Here is a 24,497-nt window from a genome sequence, read left to right as displayed (position 1 = left end):
CTGTAAAATTTTAATCAACCCGAACCGATCCGAACCGAATAACAACACGAATTTACCAATTAGTTTTAAATACAAGTTTTTTTAGCTTTTCATATTATTATAATTATTTAATTTATTATTATTAATGTTACTTATTATTTTCTTTTTATTAATTTATATTCTTTTGTGTATAGGAAAAAAGCTTTGATAATATTATGATAGTGACGAACAAATCTGAAGAAAAATAATCTAATAAATACTAGATTACTGAAAAATCTGATCCAACCCGAAAATCCAGAAAACCCCGATCCGATATGAACCGACCTGATACGAACCGATCCGATATTGACCCGAAATCTTGACTCGAACCAGATCTGACCCAATTATAAAAAATTGAAGTTACCCGAAATCCGAATGGCCCGACCCATACCCGAAACCGACCCGAAAAAATAACCCGAAATGTCCAGATCAGTATCCGATCTAAACAACCCATTTGTCAGTCTAGTGCTGCCGTGTGTCACTGTTTAAGTACATGGCGCCATAGCGGTTTTGGACGGGTTTGTTCGGGTTCGGATGCTCAAACTGCACCCGTCATTCCGTCACCAACCTCCAATCAACCCATATCCGGACCCGTTTCCATAATCTGTGGGTCCTCCACAGTCATCAGTTCACTCATCCAAAACAGAGATTTATATTATTACCCGCTTCTCTCACCATTTTCCCCCTTTCTCTCTCCTTTAGGGCTTTCCATCTATCCGAAAACCCTAGAAATCAAACCATTTCCTAATTTCCCCTTCAAAATCATCCCATTTTTCTCACCGATCTAACAATTCCAGCCATGGGTAGGGGAGACGATTACGAAGACGACGATGATATAGAGCCGGAGGACGGTGATGAGTACGGCGAAGATCTGTACGAAGAAGAACCTGAAGAAGAGGATGAGGATGATGACTATGGAGGCCGTGGTGGCGGCGGCGGAAAAGGAGGTAAGGGAAGCGTAAAGAAGCGGCAGAGATCAGATTTTATTGACGATGTTGCGGAGGAAGACGATGATGAGGAGGAAGACGAAGAAGTTTATGCTCGTGGGCGCCGCCATAAAAAAAGCCGTGGCGGTGGTTTTATTGATGATATTGCAGCAGAAGTTGATGACGATGAAGAAGAAGAGGAGGATGGAGAAGATGGTAATATCTCTTTCAAACTAATCAATTCTTTTGGTTAATTGTAGTTGGTTTAGTTCAAAGTATAGTTTTACATCGGATTTGAAGGCTCGGTTTGTGTATGCCTTTCCTATCTAGTGATTTTGATGATACAACTGCCTCTTGAAGAGGTTGTTTTTTTTAATTGGAAATGAGAAATGAAGGACAATTAAGCTGGACTTTTTATTGGAGGATTCAATTGATTGAAGCGAGGTCGAGTGTGCTAATCTGCTTGTGAGTAAGCAAGGAGTGATTTTTTTTTTTACCTATAATCACTAGCTGGGTTTGCCTTCCCGCTCTCTTTGATCCAGTGGCTGCTGTTAGGTGGTGTTATTGTTCTTAGCTTGGTTTGATTTAAAGAAAAGAAAAGAAACCAGTTTTCAGGGACAATTACACACTTGTATTATAGTTACGCCCTATATACAGTGAGCTTACTCTGTAACTTCCTGAATTTCAAGTCATTAGAAGTTCAAGATTAGGTGATCAGGAACAGGCTATTCTAACATTTACCCGATGAACAGAATAAAAAATTACATTTTTTTCTTCTATTATGTGCAAATAACTGTACCAGCATCAATTTCGTTTCTTGATATGTACTGTGTCGTAAAGCAATTGTTTGGAGTTCTTGGAGGTATAATTGGCCGGTAACAGCCACTTGAATGATTTAAATGATGTTTTCTTTAGAGGAGGACGATGAGGTGGAGCCCTATCCCTATGCTAGTTTGTATTATCTGTGTATGTGTGGTGATAGTTTTTTCTTACGGTGTGTTTGGTTAGCGAGATAGAAGGGAAAGGAAGGGGAGAGAAAGAGGAGGAAGGGGAGGGGAGAGAAAAGCTGGGGGAGGTGAGCTCAATTTTCCCTCCAAATCTTTCCAATTTTGGAGTTGTGTTTATTAAAGAAAGAGGAAAAACAGATCCCTCTCCCCCCTTTCCTTCTTCTAACCTTTTATCCAAACAAGGGAGCTTGCTCCCCTCTCTTTCCCTCCTCTCCCTTTCTCTCCATTTCCTCTTATCCAAACAAATTGTTAATGCCATGCAGTAAGATTTATGAGGATAGCTGATATCATACATCCGTTGTGTAAAGTTACCTCGTAGCAGTGTCTTGCTGTCATGTGCAGGAGCAAATAGCAAAGAAATAAGGTTACTTTTTGAAGCAATAAGTGGAGACTGAAGAAGTTTAATTTATTGCCTATCCATTTTTTGCGAATTGTTCTAAGTCTTTATATATGTGGCATAATCTTCGGAGAAATGAGTGTAATTTAAGTTATACTTGGTATATTAATAAATTTATAAGCTCATAATGTATCTCTAATCCAAAGAATAGATTACTTGAATACAATGTATTTGAGAATTTAGCGAAGTGCTGTGCTCAAATTTCAATAGGCAGAAGGAAACTAGATATCAATTTCTGCCTTGAAGATCTCTTGGGAACACAGAATGCAAGTGGGCCTTTTCATTATTTGTAAAGATAAAAGTGTAATGCATTTTGCCAATTTTTTTTCTCACTGCCCCTCTAATTGGTGCTTAATTGCTGAGACCCGGTCAACTTTTCCATCTTCTGCACTTTTCTGATTGTTTCTCTGAGCAGGGCTTCACTCTAAAATCTATATTAGTGTTCTTTTTGTGGTACCCTTTTGAAGATGCTACCTTTTGTACTAAAAACTTGATTCTTTTGAGGAATTCATCCATGACATCTTTCCAGTTATCTGCAAAAATAGCTTTGCAGTTTTGCTTTTAACCAATTTCTTGTGCTTTTAAGGTCTTTAAGTTACAGGTATTCTGATAGATTGATGGTAGTTTAGACTAGGGGCATTATCCTATTTGTTGGCAATACAAGTTTAGCAGTTACTCGTCTTTTGTAGGTGATGATAGTGTGAATAGAATTTAAATTCTGTTCAATGACTTCAGTCTAGTTAATTGGCTATATATATATATATATATATTTATATATATATATATATATATATATATATTAAGTTCAAGATATGCGCTGGATGTCACTAGATCTTAAGAGTTACCTGATTTTTTGACTTTCCACCACCAACTAGTAAAATCATATAAATCTTGAAGCTGTTGCTGTGGAGGGTTTACCTAGACCCTCCCTACCTGGGTAAGGCTTTCTGGTACAGGAAATAAATGTGCGAGATGACACTGGTCACATGTTAGAAGACTCTGAAATCCATATTCAAGAGACATTAGATTCATTAGATTTTGGCGACTATGGAGTTGATAGAAAGATGATTTAGGGGCTAGGCAGTTAAGATTTTGATTTGAAACATACACATTTTGTCCAATGTTTAATTCCAAGTATAGACTATAGCTGCTTCATGAACTAGGAATAGAAGCTTAGTTAAGTCTTTGGAGCCACCACTTATAATAGTTGAAACGTTAAAGACACTACTATCTGTTTTTTATTTTTAAAATAAAATACAGGACTTGGGAGTAAACAAAAATGTAGCTGCCCCCTTTATCTTGTAATCATGTGTTAAAATACTCTAGCCCACTTCCCATTGGACCTCATTTAGTTATTCTTTCTTTTTCCCATATCCTGTTCAGGTTTTTTCCTTTTCTCAATTTGAAGAAAACGGTACTCTCATGAGTCTCATCTTCTGATGGAAATAATGCAGTGCCTATTTCAATGCTACAAATTTCTTTTGAAAAGCTTATTTTACATAGGGGCTTTAAAGTTATTTTAAAATTTCATTTCTATGTTCAGTGCTCGCAAAATTTTCAAATTTTCGTTTCTGTTAGTCTATCAGTAATTCAGTATTGTTTACAGTCTTTTATCTCCCTCCTGTTTCTCGCGTTTTATACACATCTCGATACTTGATTTGTGTGCACACTTGGGTATTTCCTTCGATATGGCAAAAAAATAAAATTAGTAACGATTGAAATCGTATGCGTACTTGGGCATTTCCTTCACGTACTACAAGTCAGAGCAGTACCAAATACACCTGCATCAGGCACTTTAAACACGTGCCATGTTTAATGTGTGTGTGTATGGCATGTGTCTGATAAATTAGCCACTGCCTATGTATGTATACGTCGATTTTATGTCGCCGACTCTCTGCCACATGACTATCTTTGTGTGTCCAAAAAATTTCTTGTACTCAAAGACTTTTGGGTGTTCAGTTGTTCACCTCATCATAGAAGAGCTTAACTTCCATGCTTGATGTGTTTGATAGATTAGCTGCTGCCTTTATATGTGCACGTCTATTCTTATGTCTTTGCCGCACGGCGATCTTTACAAGGCATAATTTGGTCAATATTTTAAGCTTTCTGCCGTGCTTATCAATGAAATTTGGGTTTGCAGATTTCATAGTAGACACCACAACAGATGTTGTTGAGGATGAGAGACGGATGCATCGACGACCTTTGTTGTCAAGAGAGGAGCAGGAAGAAGATGTTGAAGATCTTGAAAGGAGAATACAGGAAAGGTATGCTCGGTCAAGTCAGTCAGAGTATGATGAAGAGACCACAGATGTAGAGCAGCAGGCCCTTCTGCCATCTGTTAGGGATCCCAAGCTGTGGATGGTGAAATGCGCGGTAGGTCTACCTATCTTAATTAATTTGGCTATTCATGTTTGTATGATAAGGTCAATAATGTCTTTCATTCATATGACAAAGGAGCAATTTTATGTTTGACATGTGTCAGATTGGGCGTGAGAGGGAGGTTGCCGTGTGTCTCATGCAAAAGTGTATTGATAAAGGATCTGAGTTGCAAATTCGTTCTGTTGTAGCCCTTGATCACCTGAAGAATTTTGTATATGTCGAGGCTGACAAAGAAGCCCATGTTAGAGAGGTAAGCAGGAATAATCTAAACTTCTAAAATTCTACAACAGAATAAACTTTATTGTAAACCAAAATCTTTTACTTATTGTGTTACTCCTCTTTTCTTTAATTCTTTACTGCTTTCAGGCCGTCAAGGGTATGCGCAACATATATCCAAGCAAAATATTACTGGTCCCAATCAAAGAAATGACTGATGTTCTTTCTGTTGAAACTAAAGCAATCGACCTTTCCAGGGACACCTGGGTGAGGATGAAAACTGGGACCTATAAAGGAGATCTTGCGAAGGTATAGTGTACTTATTGTTTGAATCTCATGGTCGGGTTTCCTTGTCTGTAATCTTTTAATCGTGTCTTTCTGTAGGTATTGGATGTGGACAATGTGCGACAAAGAGTTACAGTGAAGTTGATTCCAAGGATAGATTTACAAGTTCTTGCTAATAAGCTGGTATGGAATGCTTTATGCAGGAAGTCCTTGTTAAAGTTAAACTGTATTAATACGATGTAGCATCATTTTATTATGCCATCATCTCCCCTTTTGACACGAATATTGGAAGTAGTTGATGAATGTTTGATGTGAACATTAAATGTCTCGTGTATTTTACTCCATTTTGTATTTTCTTGGTACTATGCTAGTTTCTTACTGTTTTATTCTCAGGAAGGTAGAGATGTTGCGAAGAAAAAAGCATTTGTTCCTCCGCCTAGATTTATGAATACAGAGGAAGCTAGGTCTCTCTCTCGCTCTCTCCCCCTCTCTCGCTCTCTCCCCCTCTCTCGCTCTCTCCCCCTCTCTCCCCCTCTCTCCCCCTCTCCCTCCCTCTCTCCTGTTGTTGCTGGCTTTTACCCCTGATTGGGCATTGACACTGTTGCTTTGTGGTTATGATTTATTCCTAGGGATCTGCACATCCGTGTTGAGCGAAGAAGAGATTCTATGACAGGGGACTACTATGAAAACATTAATGGAATGATGTTCAAGGACGGATTCCTGATTAAATCTGTATCCATAAAATCAATAAGTACTCAGAACATACAACCTACTTTTGACGAGTTGGAGAAGTTCCGACATCCTGGTGAAGGTGATGGTGACATTGGTAGTTTGTCAACCTTATTTGCGACTAGAAAGAAAGGGCATTTCATGAAGGGTGATGCTGTTATTGTTGTTAAGGGAGATCTTAAAAATCTAAAGGGATGGGTTGAGAAAGTTGAGGATGGAAATGTCCACATAAGGCCAAATGAGAAGGGCCTCCCGGTACCCAACTTTGCTTTTGAATTGCTCTATTATTTTTAAATAATTGCTTTGTCTAGGTATCTTACATGCTATCATATGTTTGCAGAAAACACTTGCTATAAATGAAAAAGATCTCTGCAAATTTTTTGAACCAGGGAACCATGTTAAGGTTATTTCTGGTTCTCATGAAGGTGCAACTGGTATGGTCGTGAAGGTTGATTTCCACGTGCTGATAATAATATCTGATACGACTAAAGAAGATGTACGTCTGTCTTGCTTTGTTTCATTGTGTGTGCTCACCATAGGTGACAAAGTTAATGCATTTCCTTTCCTTTTCCTTCTTTGAGCGATCTTTTGAATTATCTTTTTGTGACATTTTGATGTAATTTTTGGTTGTTTGCAGATTCGGGTCTTTGCTGACCATGTTGTTGAAAGTTCTGAAGTGACAACAGGTGTCACAAAAATTGGGGGTTTTGAGCTCCACGATCTTGTGTTGTTAGAGTAAGCATATTCACTGTCTCCTTGTGCCCTCCCTTTCTTTTGCCGTTGTCCAATTTTCCCTGTAGCTATTATTTTGTGATTTTTTTTTGTATTAACAATTATTTACTATGTACTTGTGCAGCAATGCGACCTTTGGTGTAATCATACGAGTAGAAAGTGAAGCTTTCCAGGTGATTGTCTGTGACTTCATTGTTTGGAGTGAATATCTTCAGATCTCTTGTATGAAGTATGTCATACGCATTTCAGGTGCTTAAAGGGGTCCCAGATCGTCCGGAGGTGGTGCTAGTGAGGTTGAGAGAGATAAGATCCAAAATTGATAAAAAGTTGTTTGCTCAAGATCGATCAAAGAATCCTGTAGCTGTGAAAGATGTTGTCAAGGTTCTTGAGGGCCCTTGCAAGGTGTGATGCATCTTTTTATATCTTCCCTCACAACCTTCTAGGCCTCTAGCTGAGTTGTTATAAATGGTCATATATCCTCTACACTAGCATAATACTGTGTTTTATCTTTGTGACTTACAGGGGAAACAAGGCCCGGTTGAGCACATTTATAGAGGAGTCCTATTCATATTTGACCGACATCATCTTGAGCATGCTGGGTTTATCTGTGCTAAGTCTCAGTCATGTCTGGTTGTTGGTGGCTCGAGAGGAAACAGAGAAAAAATGGTAAGGATATACTTCATAAAATTTATGTGCTTCTCTGTAAATGTATTCCCTATTGAGGGAAGGTAAAGAAGGGGTTCAGTCTGCCTATTGGCCATTCGTGCATGTTGTGCATTATCTATTAGAGTTTAGTATGCTATACTACATTACTTGTTGTCCGGAACTCTGATACCTTTACCTGTCCAAGGGCCTGGCTCGGCTATTTCCTTAAAACTTCCATTATTGTGGTCCAAAATAAAAGCTCGAATTGTCCATACCATTGTCTGAGTGTCAAGGAACTGACTCAGGTACTTGAGGTAAAACGTAAGTAACATAAATGCTACTCCCTCCGTTTCAGATTATTTGCAACAGTTTGAGTGACACACTTGCCAATGCACTAGTTTGACCCTAAAATTTTGCAATTATATTTAGTAAAAACTATATATTTTTTTTTTTGATATTTGAAAAATATACATTGCAGTTTGAGCATGTTGGGTTTATTTGATAGTTAGGCATTAGTAAGAAAATGTGGTCAAAGTTAATGCATGAATGTGCAAAAGTCAAAGTGTTGCAAATATTCTGAAACGGAGAGAGTATAGGTACACAATTTTCTTTCTACGCCTTACTTCCATCATTTTTACTCTAAACACATAGATTGTTACATTAATCCCTGTCAACTGTATAAGTCCATGTAAATCTGTACTCTGTAAACACCCCTGCTGCAATTAACTATCATCATGTTATACTGATATGTAATTAATGATATTTACGGTCAAGGATTGAATTGGGAACTGTCAAAGAGAAGTCTTGATGAGACGCGTGACAAAGTTAGGGGTTTTTATACTGTATACTTCTACAGTGAAGAATCTCACAACGGAGGAACTCTAGTTATTTCTATTCTGTATCGGGTTTCCTTATTAGTTCAGTACACCAGAACAAGCTGCTTCTGGGTTACATTGCCCCTGCGACTGGTAGTCAGTATCACAGTGGTTTTCTGTACTTAGGGAGGATTCTCATGTCAATAGAGAGTATGAAGAGATACTCCCTCCGTCCCAGAATACTTGCCCCTATTTGACCGACACCGAGTCTAAGGCAATTTAATTATTATTTAATTAGTTGGTAGTTGATAGTGGGGTATTTTTCAATATAGTTAGTGGGAAATGTGTGGGACCTCCGATTTTTTTATTGCTTTTTAAGATATTAGGAATACAAGTCCGACCTTAGGTAAGTGAGAGAAACAATATAAAATTAGAAAAAATATGCCATTTATAGAAACAGGGCAAGTATTCCGGGACGACTTTATAAGGAAAGCGAGGTGAGTATTCCGGGACGGAGGGATTAGATATTATACCTTTCTCCCTCGTTTTACGTCAATCATGAGACTGCAGAGTGTAGATCTTCTTATTGTGCGCTTATTTTACTTGAAATATTAGTTGGCTGAATGATCTGTGTCTCTTTAAATTCCATGCGTGTTTGAAATTTTTCTCTGCCTTTTTCTATAATTTCAAAATTTTAAGTCATTTGCTGACCCCTGGTCACAAACAGATTCACTTTGTGGTCATTATTATCTTCTTTTCTACAGGGTGATCCGTTGTCGTATTTGAGAACTCCACAACGAATTCCGCAGTCTCCTGGAAGACTACCTCCAAGGGGTCCTCAATCAGATTGTGAGTTCCTTAGCATGATTTTCCTTCGACGTGTCATGTATTATTGTTATCAAAACTGAACGGTGTTGTTATTCGATGTGTTGATGTTGCAGTTGGAGGAAGGGGTAGAGGTGGTGGCAGGGGGCATGATTCTCTCATAGGGACTACAATTAAAATACGCCTTGGACCTTATAAGGGTTATCGAGGACGTGTGAAGGATATTAAGGGTACAACTGTGCGAGTTGAGTTGGAGTCTCAGATGAAAGAGGTCACAGGCAAGTATTTGTTGCAGTGTAATTTTCTATAGGTATCTTGTATGTTTCTTACACTGTGAAGCTATTTGCTCTAATTTTTTCAGTTGAGCGAAGTTATATATCAGATAATGTGACGGTGACAACCCCATACCGGTAATAGTTTTTTCACCTCTGCTGTCTTATTTGTTTCTGTGATATTCCATATTTCTTATCCTCTTTTTTTAATTTTTTTTATAATCTTAGGGATACATCGCGATATGGTATGGGCAGTGAGACTCCTATGCATCCTTCTCGTACACCAATGCATCCATACATGACTCCTATGAGAGATGCGCGAGGTTTGTCTAATGGTGTTTCTCATATCATAATTCTCAATATTATGCTACAACCATGTGTCATGTTATCCTAACGCAGTCCCATTACTGTCTTTTTCTAGCTACTCCCATTCATGATGGTATGAGGACACCCATGCGCGATCGAGCATGGAACCCATATGCTCCAATGAGTCCAGCGAGGTCAGTCATTCATTACACCTTGTTGGTAACAGAGTAAAACATTATGGATTGTGGCAGGAGTATGACTATAATGCAATAAATTCTATAAGAAAAATCATTTTTGATCTAGTATAGCTTGTTTTTAGCTACACTTTAGAGAGACAGTAGTGGTACGCAGTCCTTCAGTAGGTAGAAATCATATCAGAGTTTGAGTTGTGTGCGTGCTTTCATTGGCAGAAGTCTGTGAAGTGTTAATAGCCGCTTAAAAGTAATGAATGATGGAGGTACATTCATGGTTTTCCGAGCGAATAATTTGACGGGTAAAAAAAGAAAAGTTATGAATGCCAGAACTCACAATGTCTTTCTACTCCACCCAGGCAAAGAGTAGTTTACCTTTTCATCTTCAAATTTAGATTGGATAGATTAGTAACTTGTCGAGAACTTTCAGGCATCGTGTTTATTCTGATAAGTGATTACATACTGCCTCTGTTCAAAAAATTTCAAACTGTGACCTCTCATCAATACCCCCTCCGTCCCTTAACGTTTTCCCATTGCTTTTTTTTGGGTCAAACTTTAAAAAGTTCGACCATGAATTCTCTATTAACCTATTAAATTAAAAGTCATGTGGGTTCTTGTTAGACTCGGTTCAATGTTACGCGTGTAAAATTGGAGACATTTACGTTTTAGCTCATGTCTTGGAGACCATGAAAAGTTAAATGGAGCAAACAATAAGGGACGAAGGGAGTGTATAAGAAAGAGTATAGTAATTTGGGTTCTTGTTATATTATTAATGTGCTTTTCAAACTATCTGCTGTATATTTTCTTTTACAATTAAACATGTTAAAAGTTTCTTGGATATTGTGCAAAAGCTTTTCTGGAAATTTGCCAACTAATTAGGGACGGAGGGAGTAATTCTATTGATACCATTGTGCTTATAGATCAGCTCTTTTTTTTTTTTACGGGGATAGCTTTTCTGGCAACTTGCCAACTAATTTGAGACTTCTTTTTTGTTATTGCCATCAATACATTTATACTCTCTATTTTTTAAGTTCAATTTAGTGCATTTTCCAATATATAAATCAGATGAAATACTTTTTGGTCTCCTTCTCTCTCCAGTTCCTTCTTTGTTTTCATATTTAGGCATTCGGTTCCACTTGGTGCTGCTAGATTTAGGGGAATAATGAACAGTCACTGCACACAATCCACAATTTGAACTTCACCCTTTTCTTTTTATGTTCATGTACATCTTTTCTTGTGACTAAATATATCCGGGATCTTGTAATTCCAGGGAAAACTGGGAGGATGCAAATCCTGCTTCTTGGGGATCAAGTCCACAATATCGGGTATGAAATTATGTCTTTGTTTTGGTGAATATGAAATAATGTCTTTATATTTGATTTTTTTCTTTTGAAATGTGATTGACATGGTTGATGCTCTACAGCCTGGAAGTCCTCCCTCGAGAACATATGATGCCCCTACTCCAGTAGGCTGGGCTTCAACTCCCGGTGGCAATTATAATGACCCTGAGACCCCTAGAGACGGTAATCAGCTACTCGTTCAATTCGGTGTCTTTTTTTAACAAAATTAATGTAATATGTCTTGATCTTTTGTTCTTTAAACATGTAACTGATAAGTATTCTCTTTTCAGGTAATGCTCCAAGTCCGTATTTGCCATCAACACCTGGTACGCAGCCCACGACACCAAGTTCTGTATCGTATTTACCTGGTACTCCTGGTGGGCAACCGACAACTCCTGGGGGTGGTGGCCTTGATATGATGTCTCCTATGATAGGTTCGACTTCTTTCATGCATTCCCTTTTGATCCTCCATCCTCTACAACATTCTGTTACTTCTGCATTTAGTCATGTCCTCTAATTAAGTAGGATGGTTACTCCTGTAGTATGATTACATGGAAATCTGGTTAGCTACCATCCATTAATTAAGTTTTTCATTTAGATATTTCCTAGAAAACCTATGCAGCGATCTTGTCAAAATCTGTTGTCAACATTGTTTTGTGATTGCTTGCTATAATTAGGTTGCAATATACAGGAGCAGTTTATGTGTATCATCTTGATAGTTTCAGGACGTGAAAATATAAACTTTCCTTGTTTCAAGTAGGCACACTTCGATATGTATGTTGTAGCCACAAATTAGAAGGTACACCCGGTTGCATATACCGGTTGTATGGAGCTCTATATGCAACCGGGTTAAAGGCACATTTTACGATTAAAAATCACATATTTTCAATTTAAAAGCACATTTTGCGGTTTAAAAGCACACTTTTACAATTTAAAGCACATTTTTACAGTTTAAAAGCACAACATTTTTTCAGAAAATATCTTTTTATTTTAGCAATTGTATTGTATTCAACAATATGTTCTTTTCAAGGATATGTTTTTTTGTCCGTAAAACTGTGCTTTTGATAGTTAAATATGAGCTTTTTGAAGCATAAAAATGTAAGATGTGTTAACACATGTAAGATGTGTTAAGGTAGAAATAACAAGGTTTTATATGCGCTAACTCTTTGTCAAGTTTTGGCTGAAATTCCTGGATTCATCAGTTTGGTTTTCAGTAGCCATCAGACCCAGACACGAGATTCTAAGTTCCTTTTACCAGACAAACTGAACATATAGTTATGTCTTAACTTAGTGCAGGATCTGCTAAATGTCCAAACAGCTACTCCTGTTAATGAATTATGTTAATCAATGAATTCAGATGTAAAGAGAATCTTTTAGCATATATGTTAATCTGCCTCTAAATGTAATTTCAATGTGCAGGTGGTGAAAACGAAGGATTGTGGCTATTGCCTGACATTTTGGTAAATGTTATCAAGTCAGGTGATGACTCCATGGTGGGAGTTGTGCAGGAGGTGCTTCCGGTATGTTCTTGTTCTTTGACTTTATTGCTTTGCAGTTTTAGATTTTTTAATGTTGACTAGTTATTTGGCTTCTCAGAATTGCTTAAGGTGTCTTATTATTATTATTCAAACAATTCTCCATGAGAGTGAACAAACTTAGTCTGATAACTTGTAGGAGTGCGCAAATTTGTATATGCGAACTCTGGAAATTTTATGAGTATTTTATTCTTGCATCAGTCTCATCCTTATTATTATTATTATTGTAGGATGGTTCTTGCCGAGTTGCACTCGGAACTAGCGGCAATGGTGAGGTGATAACAGCTCTTCCAAATGAAATTGACTTGATACCTCCAAGGAAAGCAGATAAAATCAAGATAATGGGAGGTGCACAACGAGGGTTTACAGGTAAATTGATTGGGGTGGATGGTGCCGATGGAATTGTAAAAGTAGATGAGTCACTCGATGTTAAGATTTTGGATATGGGTATTCTGGCGAAGTTGGCATAACCTTGATGTGACTTATTTGTTTTTTTTAAGATAGTGTAAATTTTGTTCAATGAAACACAATGTATATTTTTAGCTAGATCAATAGAGATGGTTTATAGGTCTTTATTTGTACTGCTTGTAGCCTTGTATACCAGCCTAATTTTTTTTGACTCGATTGCGATAATTAAACACTATGAGGGGATGTGGGATTGGAACTTGAAAGGGATGGACCGGACCGGTCTGACTGAATTGGACCGAAGAGATCTGGGCCGGAGTCTGGTTTGCGATTTATTTTTTGGGTTCGGGTTTTGGTTCAGTTCAAAACTGCCCAAACGGAATCGGTTCAAGTAATTTGATTGTTACCTTTATTTAAGCACTTTTGGCAAACAACAGTATTTCAGTCGTAATTAAAATTGAGTTGAATGTTGATATTCTAGATTGGTTGTATTGTGCAGTATCTATCTGTATCCGTCTCAATAGTCATGGAATAGAGTTTAGGAAGTTCTACATTTGACATCCCAAAAACTAAACATGATGTACGGATTGTAATGTCGTGATGTGTTTGTTTGTTTGTTTTTTTTTTAAAGAAGTTTTATGCTTTGTTTTTTATTCATAATTTGGCTTAACAAAAGGGAAAAAAAATATTTATTTCAAGAGACTTTAGGTAGTCAATTTATTCAACTTTCACCTTGTCACATATTACATCCATTTCATAATGATCTTTACCTTTACTATGTACATAAATATTAAGATAAATATTGAGCGAGGATTATACGATACATAGAATAAGAGAGATACTGTAAAAAAGTGGGTGAGTAAATGAGTTGAAAGTTGTAAATTTCATGAGCTAAAACCAGACGTAAGAGCTTTGAAACGGTACATTTTCATGTAAATATAGTATAAAACACAATTTAAAGAACGTTATGATACGTACTCAAACGGAAAGAATAAAGATTAATGTGAAACGTAGTCAAACGAAAAAATAAAGATCCTTATGAAACGGAGGTAGTATGGAATAATACGTAAGAACAAAAAGAGCATATAATATACGAGAAATAGGAAACAATGAAATCAAACACTCCATTTATAGTAGAATTTATTAAAAATCCACCATAATTATTCATAACCTTTTATTCAAGATAGAAAAACATTTTATTAGAAGACTAATAATCTCAGAAATTAGCCAGATAATTGATTGTCTTGGTTGTAAGATAGAACTTATCATTAGCAAAGGAAAGGTCGACCTTGTCCCCATATTGCAGTCCATAATATCGAGCAAAATCAGACCCATCTAAGAAGGCATAACGCCTATTATTGCGTCTGATATTTAACCTCATTGTTACAACATTACCAGTTCTTGTGTCATGGCACTTGCACATTTTTTGATCCATTTTCCCTAATTTCTGTCTTTTTGCTAGAACTCAAGTTTTCTTTTATATACTCTTCATAATTGTAAAGTGCAAATGAAAACCTTTTCACTGAGCCATCATCGTACGTTGCTTCGAACTCACGGGACATGATGATTTGTCTGGGGTTCAAACTCGGGGATAAAACTTTGCCAAAATAAAAACGAACAGCAACAAAAGAAACGGATGAAAATAGAAAGTGTAACCGATAAAAAGAAAGTGGAGGGAGTAGTTTAATTTGTTAGAAATTATCCACATTTATATAAAAATTCTTGCATGTTGAGATTTACTAAGGGTAATCAAATCATTTAAAACTTGCCTATATGCATGGTAAAGTTTTATTAATGAATTTATTTTACATTTAAAGAAATATGCATGCTAAATATCTATGATATTAATTGTTGCTCCAATTAAATTTCGTTATGGGATATGTTTTTGATTTTTTTTTTTTGGATTATCAAATGATATACTCCTAAAATAGATACATACTATCAAATGCTATTAAACATGGTAAGATTTTTAATTAAATTAATATTATATTACTCGTATTTTTAAATAATTTAAAAATTAAATGAATAACAAGCGTAACTTTGACATTTTGGGTGGACATCAAACTAATCAATAGTTAGCTTATAGAATAATAGAATAGATATTATGGTAAAATTTTGATCACGTTGGTGCTAATATCTTATGATTTTCCGTATAACTGGTATTTTCTTTTCCCCGATTAATTATCAGCTCATGTGAATCTTTAGTTTACGTAAAAATAAAAAATAAATTTTCCATCATTATTAGTAATCTTTACAATTTAAGGAAAATCGTGATCACTGTCGACTTTAAAAATCGTGAAACGAAAATTCGAGGGTTAAAGCTGAAGCAGCTACTTTCGAAGTAACAGAAAGAAAAGCAACGACTGGAGTGGGTACAATTTAAGGAAAATCGTGATCACTGTACTTTGTAGTATTTTACTAAGGAAATGAAGAAATGGAAAATTCTGCTAACCATTAACTCCAGTTGTGAATTATTGCTTATTTAAAAAATACTAAATACGAGTACATATACGTATTCGAAACACTACAATGTACGAGTATGCGTATTTGAAACTGCGGAATGAATCTATCCGCAATTATACTGAGGGGCCGTTTGGTTCACCGAGGGTAATGGAATCAACAAAGGGACACATGACACTGTCACAATGGGAAAAATTCTGCACTTTTGTCTTTCACGAAACGTTAACACGGTAAAATCAGTTTAAAAAGGTTGCGCCAAGTAAAATCAGGCTGCGTATAGTACTCCCCAATGTTAATTTACAATAAGATTATATATAGGGATGTCAATGAGTCAAGTATAAATCATACTTCCTCCGTTCTTATTTACATGACACTATTCACACTATTCACACAAGCTCATTTGACTTCTTTTTGTGATTTATATATAGGAAAAGACATAGTCATGTGGGGTCTTATTAGATTCGCCTCAATAAATACATTTTAAATATTAACTTTTTATAATTTTTTTCTTATCCACGATGGATGATATTAGTGTTTGAAATCGTGCATTGGCAAACGTGCCTAAATAATTGTGTAATTTAAAAAAGAACAGAGGAAGTATAAACTTGGCCACGTACTGTCAATTTATTGACATGCTACACACTACTACCCATGTTCTACAATAATGTTTCAATTTTTATTTTTCACGTTAGCGAATTAACATTTTACATTATTTATATCTCTAATTATACATTAGTAAAAAATTATATCTCTAATTATTTTAGCAAAAATTAAGTTTTTTTTTATATATTACTAAAGTATTCATTGAGACAAAACAACAAGACCTCAATTCCTCAAATGAATCTGTTCTTTCTTATACATTGAAAATAATAGAACATAATTATAGAACTGAGGAAGTACGTAGCAATTTTATTTTGACCGATGCTTTCAACATGATTATTTAAATTTCTTTTTTTTGTTTTTTTTTTTCAGGTCATTTTCTTCTACTTGACTGAAATTTTATGTAGTGTCCGATTTTCCATTTTAAATTCATACAGATTCGACATTTTAATTTCTTCGAATCAATAATTTTGTCAATTTTGTGTTTTCATTGGATGTTAGATCATGTTTGGCTGATATTTTCTTATTTCCAATTTGTAAGCTGCATTTTCAGAGAATCAGTCAGAGTTAAGATTGCTGTTTAGGGAAGTCTCATACTATCTATCATACACCCAACTTCTAAATAATATTATTGACTAGATTTGAAGCCCGTGCAATGCACGGGTTTCTTTCAACTATAAGAAAATGACATAACCTATATATGTTCTTCTATTTTATTAAAATATTGATTAAATATGTAAATTTTATTTCTTAAATTGTAAATCCATTCATGAAGAAATATTATGCATCTCAAATAAAAATAATAATGATATGGAAGATTAAATCCAATAAAACACTTAAAGGATAAACTCAATCCTATATGGAAAAAAGTTAAATGCATAAAAGAAAACAGGAAGTTATAAATTCAAACAGGAAGATAATCATCTATTTACAATAAATTCAGTAATGCAAGGATGAATTTACAATCAAATTAAACCAAAGTAACGAAAAAAGAACTGCACTTGTCTTCTAGTGACTGTAGTCACATACTCACATCTGTTGATTAATCTGTTTTGATAGATACTCATACATGAAGTAAAAACATATTCAATTTAATTATACGTTTGCAAAATTAACAATTAGAAACATACGAAGTACTCAATATAATTATACTTTTTGAAATTTAAGTTTGGTTCACTAATCAATAACTAATCTATTCAAATTAAATAGATTTATGACTTAAAATAGATGCGCTCGATATAGTTAACCAAATTAGTTTTTTTTTTTTGAGGGAAGTTAACCAAATTAGTTCGAAGTACCATCAACAACACTAATCGAAAGTAAACATTTTGAGGTCTTAAACAACCAATATCTCGTTGGAATAATAAGATTGCGAAGTTTTTGTGGGGCAAAGATGTAGATCAAGGAGGAATCCACCTTCTTAGTTGGAATAATATCTCGCTTTCTAAAGAAGGGGGTTTGGGGTCTTAGGTGTGTGAAATCCCTTAATAGAGCTGATTGTATATCCTTAAGTTGTGGTGGAGAATTATCCATCAAGAACAAAACATGGCTGTTAAAGTTATTAAGGATAAATACACCAAGTCTAATAATCTCTTTCGTTCTTTCTCCTATGGTTATCGTCTTTGGAAATCAATGGGTAAAGTTTGGGACTTGTTTCAAGCTAATATTTTGTGGGTATAGGGAGTGACTCGAAAATCAGTGTTTGGGAGGATAAATGGGTTGGGGAATTCAATCTAAGAGAGCTTTAGCTTATTACAGGCCCTTTGAATTTTGGGGAAGAAAATATGGTGGTGAGTAAAAAAAAAAAACAACCAATTTGCAAAACAAACCTACAACAAAGAAGAAGCAATGGAGGATAGAGAAATAACAACGTCGTCCATAAGAAGTTATAAGACATGGTGATAAACAAAATATATTTGATATTTATCATCTGTAGGTAAAATAGTTTGGAGAAGACTATATTTACCCATGAAACAGTGATGTCATTTAACCGTAATCTATGTTGATCGACATGAAAAAAAAGACCACAATATGCGTGAATGTGAACGACGTTTGTTATGGATGGTTTCATAGGTACAATAATATATAAGAATGAAATATTTGAGGTGGTTCTGTTACACTATAACTTATTCATTAATTAGATAAATTTTGTAAAGCAGTTTGTAAAAAGATACTCCCTCCGTCCCGGAATACTCGACCCGGTTTGACCGGCACAGAGTTTAAGGGACTTGAATTGACTTATTTAATTTAATAGGTAGTAGATGATAGTGGGGTATTATTTTAATATAGTTAGTGGGAGGTGGGTTAAGAGGTGGGGTTGGGGGAGAGTAGGGGTTGAATTTTTAATTATTTTTTGTATGGAGTAGGGGGTAGGTGGGTTAATAGGGGTGGAGTGAGAAATAATATAATATTGTTAGAATATTTCCATTTTTAGAAACAGGTCAAGTATTAAGGGACGGCCCGATAAGGAAAACAGGTCAAGTATTCCGGGACGGAGGGAGTATTAATTGTGATAAGTTATCCAATTATATTATTTTTATCTAGAATTTGTTTTTATCTTTTAAGGAGCATTAAGTAGTATCATTATTGGAAGAAATGATACACACGTATTTCAATCTTTTTATCTTCTTGTCTTCCCCCTAATACCCATAACAAAAAACAAAAAAAAAAACAATATAAAAAATTGTATGAAACCCATATGGAGTATACTTCTTTTTTTTTTTCGAAGAAACATATGGAGTATACTTCTTACTCCGCAGAATTAGTTATAAATACGAATTATAAAGATAATTATAAGTTTAAAAATTATTATTTATTTTTCTAATCTATTTTATTATACGAATTATAAAGATAATTATAAGATTAAAAATTATTATTTATTTTTCTAATCTATTTTATTATTATAATCTTAAAATTCTATTTAGTGACTGGACAATCCTATGTGGACGCTCTAAATGCTCTTGAAAAAACTCCCCTTTATATATATATATTAGATTAGATTACTTCCAAAACTCACTTACATTAACATAATAAAGTCATGTCCTCAACTGTGATATACCGAAATTTAAACACTAATTCTCGAAAGGTAGTTGAACTACTATGGATCTCTATTTTATTCAATCCTTCACTCTTCAACTCATAGTGAGAGCTCGATCTATTCTCCATTTCAAGCATCCATACGAATAATGCACCTGATACTTTCACCCTTCAACATGAGATCGAAAGCCTTGTTAATGTCCTTGAAAGAGACTTCATGGGTAATAAATTTCTCGAGCTCAAGCTCCTGCATCATTATATCATAAGATTGCTTAATTATGATTTCATATATAGTAACTAAAATTTTTGTTTGAAAGAGAGCAAAGATTGCATGTGAAACTTCAAACTTACCTTGTTCATGTACTTCTCCACGACTAATGGGATATCGGTTCGAGGTTTATAGTTTCCAAAGAAAGTTCCCTTCAATGTCCTTTCGTTCAGGAAGTTCATGGGATGAGTCTTGAAGGAGTCATCTTTGTTGGGGACACCAACAAGAACAGCAACACCCCAACCCTGAATTCAAATCAAATCCATACAACAGATTCAATCAGTATATATATTCGATCTAACAGATACGAAGTATAGGAAAACACGGGGGTGGGGTAAAGATGGTTGTGGTTCATCCCGGCCCGAGGCCGACATCACAAGGAAAATGCCCGATCGGACATGAAGCCGTGGGCCGGGCCTGGGCCACATTTTTTAGAAAAAGCACGACAAGGCACGGTCGACTCGACCCGGCACGACAAAACACACTAAATAAAGTAAAGTTTGGATGAGACACAACGACCAATGGGCCTGGGCCAGGCCCTGCTTTGAACTTTTCGGCCCAGCCAGACCCAATGCAGAGTGGCTTGGCATGGGCCTGGCCCGACTCAATACAGAGTGGCTTGGCATGGGGCCGGCCCATATCCCGTGGGCTTCGGGCCAAACCCACGGCCATGTTTAGGTGGGGGGATATATTCCACTGTAACAAAGTTGTAGAGAACATACATCATGAACACATTCGAAAGCAGAAATCATGGCTTGGATATTCCCAGTGCACTCTACACTTCTGTCCACACCTCCATTAGTCATCTCAGCAATTACCTAATCAAAGAAGCAGAAGAATTAAGGATGAACATGAACTATATAGTCACCACAGTAATTTTATGAAGTCATTTAGAAGTAGGGAGTAAAAAAAAACCTCTTGCACTGGTTTGTTATGGTCTTTAGGGTTCACAAAGTCAGTCACACCGAATTTCTTCGCTGTTAATCCCGCAGTAAAAATCATCAAATTCCACACAATACATATTCTATTTGTGTAAGTAAATTATCAGGGGTGGTTATCAGTATTTACCTGCTTCGAACCTGCTAGAAACAAGATCCACACCTATGATCCTTGATGCACCAGAAACTCTGGCACCCTCAGCAGCCTAAATAATACATCAGGCAAACAATGAACGTGATGCACACGATGCATGTGGAACTAAATAGAAAGCAAATCAAAAAATGATTAAAGAGGAAAACAGTTGATTTTTGGCACGTAAATAATTGAGTGATTAAGCCATTAAGGGTTTTCCATATTTTTGCCATGTTTGATTTGTTAATGGTAATATTAAGCCGTCAATTATGCCTAATTTGTCCATAAGTTATTATTTGGAAAATTTGTTAAAAAGGACCTTGTAAAAGGTCGAGCTTGTGAGAAAGGATTTTATATAAGCAAAGTGTCAAATTAGGACCTTAATGCTTCTATTTTGTTGACTAGGACCATAGGTCGGGAAAGGGTCATTGACCACATTTTTCCAGCGTTGACTCAGCCACGTGCCGGTCACATGACTGACTAAACACAATTTTTCAAAAACTTGACCTTATATATAAGGTCCCAAATTATTATAGGGGACACCAAAATGTCATTAACGTTGATGACATCAAGAGTTTCCTTATAAAATAGAGATGATTAAGCACATAATATACTAGAAATGAGGTACTAACCGCAAGGCCAACGGCTCCTAAGCCGAAAATAGCAACTGTATGGCCCTTCTTTGGTTTTGCAACATTCACAGTGGCACCAAAACCTGTAAAAAAATATCCCAGAAAAAATAATTTGTCAATCATATATACAAATCATTAAATTTCAATGAATTACAATCAAGAGTAATCTCAAATTTGGATTGAAAATTTACCAGTTGAGATTCCACAGCTAAGAATACAGACTTTGTCAAGGGGTGCTTCAGGGTTGATCTTAGCTAAACAACCAACATGAACAACAGTGTATTCACTAAATGTGGAAGTTCCTACGAAATGGAAAATCGGTTTTCCGTTAATCGAGAACCTCGATTTGCCGTCGTTAAGCATAACACCCCTGTCAGTATTGATCCTCAGAAGATCACACATGTTACTTTCCTCTGATTTGCAATGAGCACATTCCTTGCATTCGCCGGTGAAGATAGGTAGGACATGGTCCCCTGGTTTGAGTTCTGTCACACCTTCTCCAACACTTTCAACAATTCTACATATGATCAAATGACAAAAAATGAGAAAATCACAACAATGAACAATTAACCATACATTAATAGGATCATCAGTATTAATGTTAATAATATTATTATACCCCCTCTGTACAGAATTCCTTAATCATGTTATTATGAGAGGTTGCGACAATTTGACAAGTAGTTTCAGAGGGAGGGAGTGTATACTTAATCAACATAATGGATTATGCTTATGCAACTGCTTATTCTATAATTACTACTGTACTTAGTGAACTAATTAGCTATGTGCCTATGTTACCTGGACTGTATACCCATACCGGACACGGGTATGTGTCCAAGTGTCCGACGCGACTATTTTGTGAAAAAGTTGCACGATTTCGGTCCAAAAATCATAACGATCAATAATTATCCATACATTAATAGGATCATCAGTTTCTTAATATTATTCCCCTCTTTTCAAAAATCCTTAATATATCCTTAATCATGTCAATATGAAAGGTTGCGACAATTTGACAACTAAGTTCAGAGGGAGGGAGTGTATACTTGATCAACATAATGAATTATACTTATGCAACTGCTCATTCTATAATTACTACTGAACTTAGTGAACACGGGTTTGTGTCCAATTGTCTAACACGACTATTTTGTGAAAAAGATGTACACTTTTGGTCCAAAATGAAGTGTCGAAGTGTATACATACCGAGTGGGTAAGGACACGCGTATTTATTTGAGGTAAAATGAAGAGTCAGGGTATCAGAGTTAATTAGCATTTCTTTTACAAATAAACAAAGAAATCAGGAAGAATGCACCATGTTGGTACAAACAAGTAAACAATTAACTTCAACTTATCCAATAATTTCATTGAAATGAAACACTAAAACACAAAATCAAACATGTAACACAAGAACTTTGTAAAGAAATTGACATACCCTCCAGCTTCATGACCGAGAATTCGAGGGAAAACCGGAGTTTGCCCCTAAAACATGAGTAGAACAACAGATATCAGTGAAATTGCACCCAAAATAAAAACATTCATCAAAAACTACAAAAAGTAGACATCAAATTATAATACCTTGGCCTCCCAGAAGTAAACATCAGTGTGACAAAGTGAGGTGAAAAGGATCTTGACCCGAACCTCCATTTTCTGTGGAGGTGCAACCTCCACTTCCTCCATTACCAATGGTTTCCCTGCTTCCCATGCTACAGCAGCTGTATATTTCACACCAATCAAAACTAATTCAACATTTCTTCTTCTATATATTTTTAAATCACCATTTTCTTAAACACAAATACAAAATCCGTCTTGTACACCTAGAGATAATAAAAAAAAATTCCTTATACGGTTATACCCGGGTACGCCTAGAGTAGACCTGATCAAAAGACGGGCCGGGCCACTATCATAAAAATCTGCCCATTATGTCGGACGGGCCAAACTTTAAGCTGGAAACCTGCTATTTCGGGCCAAAAATAGCGGGCTTTTGGGACAGGCCAAATTTATAAGTAAAATTGTAGTTTCATGTTGGCTAAAGCCCGCAATTGATTTTAAAAAATTGGGCAGGGCCAGGCCCAGGCCCGGAAATCTGGTCTGAATATTCTGCCCAAACCTCGCTAATTTTGGGCCGGGCCAGTGGATCGGGCTCATGTTGAACAGCTCTTGTCCTAGAGCTAACAAAACGCGGTACACCTAGTAGAGCTAATAAGATCTTCCTAATCAAAGGAGTTGCCATTTAAGGTAACATTCAGAATTTAAAGGATATTATTCTAAAGCATATTCAACACATAAATTGACTCCTGCATTTTTCAATTGAAGTTAAATATTAGTTGTAAATAAAACCTCATAATTTCCCAGTATTGAACAACCTCACTAATCAAATTAAGAATACAGATATTTTATGACACTAGTAAAACACTCAATCCGTTCCTAGTCCCGAAAATTTTGACAATTAATATCTTTAATTTTGATTTTGATATGATATATGAACATGAGTAAATAGATATTAAAACGAATAAAATGCCATGATCTAGGCCAGAATTTACTCTATCATACACTTCAACACAACATTTTGCTAACAAATTGCATTAACAGGCAAAATTCCCAAACATGCAACCAACAACATTGCCTAAAAACAAAAACAGTAAAATTAATTAAAAAGAAAACCCAAAATAAATGAACAATGAACTTTGATCTTCATAAAAAAAAAATTAAAATCATCTAATACCCACAAATTAATGCAACAAATTAAACACTTTGATCATACCTTTGCAACGAATAACTTGACCAGCAGTGTTCGACATCTTTTGAAACTTGATGAATTTGTTATATTTTTTCCAGAAAAACCAACCTTTTGTTAGAATTTATAAAAACCAGGGGAGTGAATTTTTCAGCAAGAAATGTTTATATTTGGGGGTTTATTTATGAGATTAAATTGTTTCTTCTTTGAGATTATATGATGAATTTATGTGTCAATTTAAGAAAATTGAAGAGGGTATTTATAAAGCGGGTGTCCTTAATTATCGAATTTTGTTTTTATTTGTAGAAGTAGAAAACTGAGTTCGTTACAGTGAGCTGGTTTGTTTTGTGGGCTGACACGTAAAACAGTAGGCTCAGCTTGATTTGGAAAGTTAAAACCATTTCTGATCTTTCTCTGGTTTTGGGATTAAAGCCCTGGTTTTGTTTTACTACTGTTAATAAAGTTTAAGGTGTGGAAATAAATATCTAGAACAAGTGACAATTAATTATATATACAGAGTATGAAAATGAAAATTAATGATGATTGGTCATAATAAGGTCAGATTCTAGGGGCTATGTGGCTTATGTCCCATGGGAAAACAAAATCTTTCTGTTTATGTAATATCTTCATGAGGTTCCATTCAATGTATAATAAAAAGTGTTTTACGTGTATGATAAAT

At 35.6% G+C, this 24,497-nt stretch overlaps 2 protein-coding genes across 3 annotated transcripts; one reads left to right on the top strand and one right to left on the bottom strand.

Moving 5' to 3' along the window:
• The first annotated feature begins 640 nt into the window (after window positions 1-640).
• Window positions 641-13,261, top strand: LOC110782052 (putative transcription elongation factor SPT5 homolog 1). Of its 2 annotated transcripts, none has more exons than XM_021986114.2 (22): window positions 641-1,160; window positions 4,489-4,721; window positions 4,831-4,977; window positions 5,094-5,252; window positions 5,328-5,411; window positions 5,622-5,692; window positions 5,858-6,212; window positions 6,298-6,453; window positions 6,595-6,692; window positions 6,814-6,862; window positions 6,939-7,091; window positions 7,212-7,355; window positions 8,914-8,998; window positions 9,091-9,252; window positions 9,336-9,384; window positions 9,475-9,569; window positions 9,668-9,746; window positions 11,014-11,068; window positions 11,167-11,266; window positions 11,374-11,517; window positions 12,503-12,603; window positions 12,849-13,261. In XM_021986114.2, exons 1-22 carry the CDS (start codon window positions 818-820, stop codon window positions 13,086-13,088), a joined length of 3,102 nt encoding a protein of 1,033 aa, XP_021841806.1. In that variant the 5' UTR covers window positions 641-817; the 3' UTR covers window positions 13,089-13,261. The 2 variants fall into 2 exon arrangements, with proteins under 2 accessions (XP_021841806.1, XP_056693767.1); XM_056837789.1 differs by having other exon boundaries at window positions 684-1,160; window positions 6,298-6,504.
• A 5,821-nt stretch (window positions 13,262-19,082) lies between these two features.
• Window positions 19,083-24,237, bottom strand: LOC110782053 (alcohol dehydrogenase 3). Its single transcript, XM_021986115.2, has 10 exons — window positions 23,846-24,237; window positions 22,660-22,796; window positions 22,517-22,563; window positions 21,282-21,607; window positions 21,091-21,173; window positions 20,456-20,531; window positions 20,303-20,364; window positions 20,110-20,205; window positions 19,471-19,632; window positions 19,083-19,366 (listed from the first exon to the last, which is right to left on the bottom strand). The coding sequence occupies exons 1-10, from the start codon at window positions 23,880-23,882 to the stop codon at window positions 19,250-19,252; spliced, it is 1,143 nt and encodes a 380-aa protein (XP_021841807.1). The 5' UTR covers window positions 23,883-24,237; the 3' UTR covers window positions 19,083-19,249.
• Between the last annotated feature and the right edge of the window lie 260 nt (window positions 24,238-24,497).

This window comes from Spinacia oleracea, chromosome 2 (genome assembly GCF_020520425.1).
Source record: "Spinacia oleracea cultivar Varoflay chromosome 2, BTI_SOV_V1, whole genome shotgun sequence".
NCBI lineage: Eukaryota > Viridiplantae > Streptophyta > Magnoliopsida > Caryophyllales > Amaranthaceae > Spinacia > Spinacia oleracea.
The sequence above is the reverse complement of the archived record's forward strand: the minus strand, read 5'-3'. Positions and strand labels throughout refer to the sequence as shown.